This window comes from Trichomonas vaginalis, chromosome II (genome assembly GCF_026262505.1).
Source record: "Trichomonas vaginalis G3 chromosome II, whole genome shotgun sequence".
In the NCBI taxonomy this organism is placed as follows: domain Eukaryota; phylum Parabasalia; order Trichomonadida; family Trichomonadidae; genus Trichomonas; species Trichomonas vaginalis.
Genome location: NC_067204.1, coordinates 22,199,339 through 22,210,234, shown reverse-complemented (window position 1 = coordinate 22,210,234; position 10,896 = coordinate 22,199,339). Strand labels below are relative to the sequence as shown.

Below are 10,896 nucleotides of genomic sequence, written 5' to 3'. Positions count from 1 at the left end.
TGGTGTTATGGAGGGGTTAGGGTCTGTGGTTCGAACCGCGACGGCGCCGTATTTTCTTATTTTCTTTGTTTGTCTTGTTTGTCGTGAATAAAAAGTGTCATAAAAATGCTCTATCTTCCACGGGAATAAATAAAAAATTTACTTTATTTCTTCTTTATTTCTTCTTTATTTCTTTGTTCCCGTGGAAGAAGGGTTTTGCTGTTTTTCTCAGCCGAAATCAATGATTTTTTCATTTTTGGAATCCTTAGCGAATGAGGAATCTTTTCTCTCGTGGAAGCTTTGAACAAAAATATATTTAGTTCATTCGGTAAGCCCAGACCTTTGGGTCAAGCACATTCATTGAACTCTATACCATGTGAATACAGTCATAAATGGCGGCATGTAATCTTTACTTTGTCCCGTTGTTTGTGTATATCCTGAAACGCGATGTGTATGGTTTCCTCCTTCCTCAGTGTTACTCCAGTAACAATCTATAGCAAACTTAACGTTGTCTTTAACATCATATCCTTTACCTTTTATCATTGCTGACCAATCCCAATATCTATGCTTATGCCAACCCGCTTGAGATGTACTTAAATCTATGTAGTGACTATGTGCAGGTAAATTTTCACCTGAAATCGTTTTTACTTCCTCCTGTTTCCTTTGAAGAGTTTGCACAATACAAAAACCTGTCAACTATTTGTTCCCACGTACCGAAACCCAGAACTGTTGCTGGATTTGTTGAATTCATTGACGTATAAAAGAGCCTATAGGATATAATGTTTGAAGTATTTCTGTCTTTAATGTTTGAAGCTCTTTTTTGTCTGCTTTCTTGTCATATAAATCTTGAGCAGTGAATTTAATATTATGTTCATCCTTCATACATAAACATCTTTACATCTAATGTTTCTCATCGTCGTTATGTCGTCATCCGATGTTAAACCTTGTGGAAAGTTAGGAGGTTTACAATATAATGCATCCCCACCAGTTTTCTTCAACCGTTCCTTCAATACTTTCTATAGCACAGTTGTAAAACTTGTATGTGTATGAGTCTTATTTGCTTTCTTCTCTAACTCATCGTTAACATAAGTTTTATCTGCTTTAAGGTCTAAACATTCTGAAACCCATCCTGTATCAGCTTTAGTTTTAAGAATCTTCGATGTCCGTTCATGGTACCAGTCAACCCTTTCTATAATTTCTTTATCTTTTTCATCCACATATTCCTTATCTGCTTTCTTCATTATGCCATTTAGGAAACCTTTTATGAATTCCTCATTTAAATTAAATCTTCCAATCTTCAAAACTTTAGGAAATGCATTTAATGCGTAATATCTTTGTTCTTCTGGTGGAATTGATGTTATATCATCCGTTATATCCTTTAATTTTTGAATTCATAAATAAAATTTCTTTTATATTTGATATCACTGCACCACCTTTGCAAACGAATTCGAAATGGTCATTTTTCAATACTATCTCCAAATCTCCATATTTCAACATTTGCGTTTGTTCTGCCGTCTTTGAATTATATGCATATATGGCGTATGTAATGGTCTGTGCTTAAGTTGTTGTGGTTGCTGTTGTTTAATCATTTATTATGATTTAAAAATAAATATTTAATCCGTTATCTCATCACCTATTTTTTCTATTTGAAATTGCCATAATATTTCATTCATGAATTCTAAATCACAATCAAATAGGTCGGTTACTCTAAATTTAATATTTGATAAATCTTTTGAATGAAGAATAAATGAATTCCCAGATAATTGAAACGGATATGATAAAGAAAATATGTTTAAGTTGATGGATAAAATGTTTTGTATTGATGGGTAAGAGTTAGGGTCTAATGTTTGATGTGAAAATCTCATTGGGGTATTAACTTTATCACATTTGATTAAAATGAAATTGGAACCAGTGTCAGAATACAAAACATCCCCAACATCTTTTTCAAATTTAATATCCCCAACAATGAACGAAGATGAGGAGTACAAAATTTAATTTTCAGCGGAAATTTAATAAGGTTATTTATTTCATCAAGTTCAAAAAGTTTATCAGTTTTGATTTAAAATTTTCTTCATACCATACGATAAATGATCATTTAAATAACTTAAAATCATGTTAATATCCCATTTCGTTATCACATTATTTATATACATATCATATGTTTTTTCAAGGTCATCTTTAATAAATGATATATAATCTGAAGGTCTAAAAGAATGGGATTAAATTTACCACTCACAGAAACGAGAGTAACATTATAAATTCCACTAACTGTTAAATTTAATTCACAGCTATTATTCGAAATAATATTGATAATTGACATTTTTATTACGATTAAAAATATGGTAAAGCGTTATTTTCCAGTGATAAATAAAACTAGAATAAGATTACCTCAAGAATTTCATAAATTCAACGAATAAGAAATTCATTCATGTTATAAATTTTAGTGTTTTCAGAAAATATGAGTCAATGTCATATTCATCATCGGGTTATATTTCACTTCATTCAAATTTAGTTCAATCAAACCCATATAATGACCATTTCATAAGATTTTCAGATGGTATTAAAAATGTAATTGATAGATTAAAATATGAACAGATTGACAATATCGAATTTTTGGAATTTTGGTTTAAATATCCTGATGGAAAAAAGATTGAAGTTAAAGATAAAGCTGATACTATAACAAAAAACAATTACAATGACCGATCCAGATAGTGGGGAACAAAAAGAAATAAAACAAACGATAGAAACTGGTGAAAGGTCAATTATTATTGATTATGATTCAAAGGATTATTATTCAATAATGTTAATGCTTGAATATTAAATGGCCTTAACAAAGAATTTTTCAAGTGATATTTTATATTCATCAACTATTTTATTATAAATATCATTATAGTTAAATGAAGTTCAGTTGTTGTTCCGTTCTTTGATATCTTAATTGTGCTAATATCCTTTATAGGATTTATTTTTTGCAACTGTTCCGCAGCATGAAACCTCATCATCTATGAAAAATTGAATCTTAACGTCTGAATCTTGAACATCACAAAGAATGGCGATAATGTGAATTAATGATTCATAAGGTAAAAAAAATTAAACCGGATTGGTCAATTAAATTTATTATTGAATCATAATTATTAATTATTATATCACGGTAAAATTTTCATTAATTCAGAATTAATGTCTATTTTATATGGCGCATTGCGACTGTAATCGTAGATTCCTGGGTTCTCGATGTTTGATGAAAGAGGTGGGGGGTATGTTGGATAAGTGGGGAATTTCAACAGGTTCTTTACCGGGTTCAGATAAAATGATTGGGTCTTCATTCTCTTTATTCCTCCTCATTCTTGGTAAGTCACGAGTTAATAAATTTGGTTGAGTTGCTGACTTTGTTAAATTCAGGCTAACATTAACTTAACATTTTGAATAATTCGTGATTTATCATCATTTACGTTATAACCAACCGTAATCTCTGCTTTTGCGTTAGTGTTCTTTTGACTTGTGAAAACGTCTTCTCATTTATAATTGAATAAAAAAAAGAAAAATATATTTAAAGTTTTATTTAGTTGTTACGGTAATATCCCAAGGTTCATCATTGTTTGCTTATACTTTCTTTGTAACTGCACCAATTATGTATTGATATTGCTTTGAGTTTCTTCCAGTCTTATTTTATCATTTACAATATCTTTAATCATTTCATTACATGCATTCTTAAAACCATCTGATTTTTCTAATTTACGTCTATCACTTTCTTTAATTAAATCAAAGTTATAACCTTGTTGAGAATAAAGTGGTTTCTTTATCAATTCCTTGAACGCTTCTGAAAGTGAAGATGAAGAAATTCTTGCCACTTGAATTGGTTTAAATTCTGCTTTCATTGCTTCTTTCTGTTCATGAACACTGGATCGAATAAAGCAACTTTAAAGAATTTCTTAGCTGGAATTTCAGGTCTCAAATTTGCATATTGACCATCAAACTGATTAACATATCGTGGTAATCCATCCGGTCCCTCTTCAATAGCATTTAATTCTTCATTGAAATAAGAATATGGATTATAACGGTTATGAATTAATTGGACCATGTTCACCTTCTCCAATGTATTGTTTAACAGCTTTTCCATTTTCATCAAATTGCATAGGATAACGTTCATTATATGCTTTACGTTTAGGATAATCAGATACAGTTAATTTATAACCATTTTATGACTTTAATATTACCTTGACCATCAGTAACGAAAACTTCATTTATACCATCAGGTTTTCCATTTGGACCTGTAATGTCTGCTTCGTGTGCTTCCCAATTTGGACCATGACGTTTGGCATATGCTTGAGCTTCTGGTAATGTTAAAACGTTTCTCATTTGTTTAACATCCTTTTGAAGACCGGCAACAATATGTGAACTAATTCTTTCATTCCGTCTGGAACTTTCATAGTTCTATTATATGCACCCTTTTGTTTGTCCCTTGTTTTAATGGAACCTGTAGAAGATTTGCTATTTCTGTCATGTTTAATTATAAATAAAAAATAAAAATTAATTATAAAAAGTTAATCAAATTTAACACTTCCTTTATTTAAATCAACTATTATTTTTCCATGTTCACCTAATTGCTTGATATTGTGTGTAAAGTTCATTAATGCTCATTGGTAAATTCACTTGATAAAGCATAACGTTCAACTGTTGACGACTAAAACCACTGAAAATGAAAAGTGTTGATAGATTTGATTTAATGTTTGTGCTTAATGCTTTGAAGTATTGAACAGCCATGAAGAATGAACACTGAATGTGTCGACATTGAGTTAATAACTGATTAAAATATGATTTCTCATTTGTTATTAGTTTTGATTTCACTGCATCATCTAGAAAAATGAGTGAATGCAAAAATATCAAAATTTGAAATAGAAAGTGTTTCAAATAATTCATCCCGTTGTTTATCAATAATTTTATCCTCTAATCCTTGCTTCTTGATTGTATTATATAATTCTTTATACATTAAAAAGTTTTTTAAATAATCTTCTGCTTCTTCTTGTGATAAATAAATAATTGGAATTTTGATTAAATGCTTTAAAGATTCAAATGTATCATCTGAAGGTGAACCTGAACGGTTGATATAAATTAACACATGTGAATGGGGGGAAGTGTTAGCAATAATGATAATTTGTTTTAATATCGTTAATGTTTTACCTTTATTTTGTTTACCAATTGCTGCAGTGATTGAATTTAAGTAACATTCAGAATATGTAATTTTCATTAATTTTTCCTTAGATAGAGCATTTCTATTATCACTCAATGCTTCATTAATCATATCATCTACGTATTTATTATATACTCCCGCTAATTCTTCATAAGGGGTGAATGAATTTAAATCCATTTAATCAAAAATAAATTTATAATTTTAAACATTTCTATTCATCAATATTTCATCATATGAACTTCTATACTGCGGTGGTGTACCTGTTGGATGATATTTCAAACCTTCATCCGGTGTCCATGTCCAATATGTAGTCCTAGTAAACCAAACCTGAGGAGGATTTGTCACTTTTGAACAGTAAGTGTCATTTTCACCCTGAATGATTGGATAAGCTTTCACTTGTACTGTAACTTGTGAGTTGAAAGTTTCTAATCCATCAAAGAATATACCCGCTCCATCACGTTGAACTGGAATAGTGCATAAGAACGAAGTTTGGTCTTTCCATGTTCTAGCTAATGGCTTGCCATCATCATCATTCAGTGGTCTAGTTAATGAGTCCTCGTATTCTTCTGTGCATTCATTCCCCCATCTAAATCAGAAGCTTGAAGCATACGTGTAAAGAATATGTCACCCACTGTGGTCATCGCTTGATCGGGGAAGTTTCTGGAATCTATAGTGACCTGAAGACCTCGAAGCATTGGATTTTCTAAAACTGTTCTTTGCATTGCATTCTTCGGAAATGCTAACACAACATCTGAAACATTATGAAGAGCGTATGAGAAATCTGAGCTGATACCTTCAGGAGTGATGCAACCTCCATTTAGTGAACGAACGTCAATATGTTGAGCTGGAATCATGAATGGATCTTCCTTACTAAATAAACGTGGTATTGCTTTAACTGATTCTTCAATTAAACCGTATCCTGGTGTAATGCATTTATCCTCTAAAACTTCCATCTTTGTGCATGAAATAATAACGTCATCAACTGTTGCGTCAGCAGATGTAGCGGCTAAGCTTGTCATTAATTTGGCAGAAAGTCCGATTTGTTGGAATTTGCGATCATATTTATAAACATGATTCATAATCTTTTCATAATTTTCATCAGTTATCTTTTCATAAACATAATTTTGTAAATCAGCAACTCTTAACGGGTCAACCTGACAAAATACTAAAGTATCCCTGAAAACATAATATTTAAGAATGATTTCACCAAATGATTTAGGATAATCATCGAACGCTTGAAATGCTAACAAATCATTTACCGGAATAATCATATCAAAAGTGACATCAACTTCATCATTTGCTTTCTTGAAAACTTCTGAAGGGTCAATATATTTACCACATACTGAGTTATCATATTTTTGAACATTATTATATAACGAATGAACAAACTTTTTAACTTTCCTTTCTGATTTTGGTTTATATGTTGCAAATGCAAAAGATTCACGGGCGCATTCCATCTGAAGATAACCGGCATCACCTCTTTCAGTTTCTACTTCTAATTGTTTAAAGCTTTGATTTGATGATTTGTAACCAACGAATAAACGCATGCATTTAAAAGCGGCATCACATGTGAAAGCTTTATTTGAAACTAGAGTTGCTTTAACTTTGCGTTTAATATATGTGTCACCTAATTGGTTCACATCATGAGCCGGATTTGTAATTCTTAAATGAGTTTGTTTATCATCAAAATATGGAGCATCAGAGTCATAGCATGAACTTTCAAGTTCTCTATAATATCTTCTTCCATCATTCTTTGCGAATATTTTATTTATCTTTTCGAATGAATGAAACACATTTCCATTAATCGGTTTGGTGTTTGGCACTAAATAGTTAGTCGTCATTTATTAATAAATAAAAAATCAAAATTAAAAGATGAAAATGAATTTTTAATTTTAATGAAATAATCAACTATGGCTGCAGGATTCTTTAAGAAACTGTGGGATAAAGTAAAAAGAGGAGCGCATAAAGTTTGGGAAACAATGAAGAAAGGAGCAAATTGGATATTTAAGAATAAAGAAGCAATTAGTGACGTTGCTGAATCAATAACGCCAAAAGCTGCCCCAATAAGAGAAATTTTAAATAAAGGAGAAAAAGTTTATCAAAGACTACAACCGATACTAAGATAAAAATAATATTTATTTATTTTTCCACTATCTTCCCCCTATTTTATTAAGTATTCCTTCAGCAATTCCACCAACTGCGTTACCTGCTTGTGCTCCCATCGCCGGATTACCTGCTTTTGTACCTAATACTCCACCTATGATAGTTCCTGCCGTTTTCGCTACTGGTGCCAAAAAGTTTGCAACAGGTTTAATAATATTTTTATGAACCCAACCTGCAGCTTTCTTAATTCCATCCCATAATTTTTTAAAGAATCCTGCCGCCATTTCTGATTTAATATTAATTAAAAATATATTTCATCACTTATATTTTAATTTTTATTTTATAATAAATGAAACCGATTTTAAAAATAAATGAAACAGAGGAGGAAGAAATAAATGAAAGTGAAAATGTTCAACAAAAAATAAACGTTGTTAAACCAATTACTAAAATAAAAAATTTTTCATCTGTTGAAGAATTTAATGACTATTATGCTAATAATAAAAATTATTTGAAGAATTGACAACGTGTAAATTGAATAAAATGTTTAAAGTTGATGGATTCAAAATTTCAAAAATAAAAGGAGTGGTTAGTTTGAAATCTATTCCTCAATCAAGAATCACCTCATTAATGAAAATAGATGATTTAACAAAAAGAATAGAAATTATTGAAGAGCGAATAAATCAAATTATTGATTTCATAAATCATGACTCGTTGAGCCCGGGTCCTTAAAGCCCAAGGCATAAAGTGCCCAGGACTTAAAGTCCATAACCCGCCTCCTCTAATATATCATTTATTTCCTCATTTGTGAATCCTAATTTTTTAACGTTGTTAGTTTTGACGCTCATTTTCTTACGAATTAAAAAATAAATTATTTTAAAAATGTAAGACATGAATTTTTAAAGTTTATTTCTCATTCATGAAAATAATTATTTCTAATTTCTTTTACTCTCTCATACATACTAGATTTAAAGAATTCAGAACTTTTACCATAATCTCCTAAATGTTTTCTTATCCCTAACGTGTGCCAGTTATTATATGAAACTGTATAAACTTTATCTTTATCTTTGCATCTTTCATCACTTCCAATATATTTATATCTCAGTTTTGATTTAGCATTTTCATATTCATTAACGTTTAATAATTCACAGTCTTCCTTTTTAAATAAATGTTTTATGTATTCAGGATTTAATACTCTACGTTTATATGCTCCTAACTTAGTTCTAAAGGTTTTTCTACAAAATTTAGGAATTCCATCCTCTTTAATGTCATCAATGATTTCCATTTCATTATTTTCAATTTCTTCTTCTCGTTTATGAGGTCTTTGATTATGACTCCATTGATTCCATGAAATTAAATATTCTTTATCATTATATTTATACCTCATTAGCTTATTTTGGCTTTCATATTCATTTAATAATTCACAATCTTCATTTTTAAATTGAAGTTTAACCCATTCAGGATTTAAACAATGTTTAATTAATCGCGGAATATCTGACATCATCTATATATAGCTTCTTTTATAAAAGATAAAAAAATAAATTATTTTAAAATTAATGTTAATTTTTAATGATTTATAAATAAATATATTTTAATGCATCGTCTATATATAGATGTAACAAAAAAAGTCACAAAACCCGCACTCATATACTACTCACCTTTTACAATAAGTCTCTCAATTTTATGGGACGTCAATAAACCGGGAAATTGAGTTTAAGGGTGCATTTACGCCCCTATGACGAGGCCTTCAATTCAGATGTTTAAGGTTAATTTTCACTGGCACTTCATACCAGTTGTCAGAAATTTGAATTAAAGTCAGATGGGCGTAAGTGCGGCCTTAAAAAATCATTATATTAGGGAATATCATATTCTTTATGTTTCATTTAGACTGAAATTTTCCATAAATTTCAAATTTTTAATTTCAAAAATTGCTTTTTCATATAACCTTAACTCATTGGAATTGTAACTTCCAGCATTCTTAACTTATTCATTATTTCCTTTGAAAAAAAAATTAAATAAAAATATAAATAAACAATTGTTTCGAATAGTGAAACGCTTATGATTTTATTAAAATTAGAGAATCATCTACATTGATGGGGTAGATAATATTATAGCATATTATTCATCGATTTTAACGGTATGAAACTCAGAATTCGACAAAAAATATTCAAACACTTCTTTGTTTTGATCGAAATAAGTACATGCTCCATGTATTCCTTGTTTAGCTGCTCTTGGTTTGGAATTTTTATTATGTTCAAATTTTGGGTTGTCTTCGAAATATTTTTCCATCAAATTTATTAGCGTTTTAATATCTCCACTTTTCAATCCGCGCTTTTTAATGCGCTGAAAAGAATAACTTGTTTTTTCATCAAAATCTTTTGTATATTCAACATATTTCCTCGCATCGGGTGATTTAGTATCATGCAGGCTGTTAGTATCCCTATTTTCGGAGAAAGGACCTGTTTTCTTCTTTGAAGACATATGAAATAAACTTCACAAATTGAAAAGTGACTAAATGCTGGTAAATTTTTTTATTCCCAACTTTCTCTCGATTTAAAAAATTGTGAATTTTTTTAAAAAAAAGATTGATAAAGAATCAAATTTACAGTCATAATTTTGTTAAGATGGCAGTAATATATTCTACTTGAAAATACATGAGATTAGCTCGCTGTATTATCTCAATAAAGATTAATTCGACTCAATATTTTTTTTGTCAAAAATTGGCAATAATTATTCAATTTATTACCACCATTTTTCATAAAAATTTGAGTGTCTGTGAATAGTGTAAGTTAATTTTAATTGAGAACGGTAGAAGGGTAACTTTTTCACATATGTTATCAATTCAATTCAAATTTTAAGATTAAATTGCTTCTTATACTGAAAGTTATGACTAATGTTATTTAATTTATCATATTTATTATAGAATTTAAAAGTAAACATGCAAAATACATATGTTTAAACAAGATTTTTTTGCCAATCACTCCAAATCACTTGATTTTATGAATATATGTCAAAGATCACACATAATTAATAATAATATTTTTTATTTTCAAAAAGGTACTTTTAATGGGCCAAAAATTGAAAATTTTTAATTTCTCTAGTTTCTAGCCAGAATCAATATAGAGTTCATATGCAAAAAGTGAAACTACTATGGTGTGGAAAAAAATATCAAAGTTCCCCACTTAAACACTATATATATATATATATATAAAATTAAAAATGAAGAAATTAATTTAATAAAATGGATTTTTAGTCCTAAAATTTATTGTTTTGCTTCATGTGGAGTATCCTTCGAAATTTTTCATCGAACATTTCATTTTTTTGAATATGTTGAAGAAATTCTTTTTCTTGAAAGCGAGAAATGAAATTAAGATCAATCCTATTGTAAACAAGATCAATCCAATGATTATGAAAAAGTTTCTCCAACTTTTCTCACTTTTTTCGATGAAAATTGTTGAATCTTCAGTTTGATTCGCCTTTTGATCAATCATTGATGGAGACATACCTTTTGTTATTGGTTCTTGGATCATCGTCTCCATCTTTGGTGTTGATTTCTCTGATGAAGATGAAGAGAAGATGTGATTCATGTAATTATGGGAAACTTCATCAGGTTCTGTATGGATTACAGGATG

At 29.5% G+C, this 10,896-nt stretch overlaps 1 protein-coding gene and 1 pseudogene across 2 annotated transcripts, besides 2 other annotated features; one reads left to right on the top strand and one right to left on the bottom strand.

Moving 5' to 3' along the window:
• Positions 1 to 5,215: part of a mobile genetic element that runs on past the window's edge.
• TVAGG3_0589530 lies at positions 459 to 1,374 on the bottom strand (annotated as a pseudogene). Its single transcript has one exon. A coding segment is annotated over exon 1 (916 nt).
• A 1,859-nt stretch (positions 5,216 to 7,074) lies between the features above and the next one.
• Positions 7,075 to 7,290, top strand: TVAGG3_0589510 (uncharacterized protein; the record flags this gene model as incomplete). The annotated part of the gene is made up of 1 exon (XM_051239441.1): positions 7,075 to 7,290. The coding sequence occupies one exon, from the start codon at positions 7,075 to 7,077 to the stop codon at positions 7,288 to 7,290; it is 216 nt and encodes a 71-aa protein (XP_051097265.1).
• Positions 7,291 to 8,978: 1,688 nt separating this feature from the next.
• Positions 8,979 to 9,105: a mobile genetic element.
• Positions 9,106 to 10,896: the final 1,791 nt, after the last annotated feature.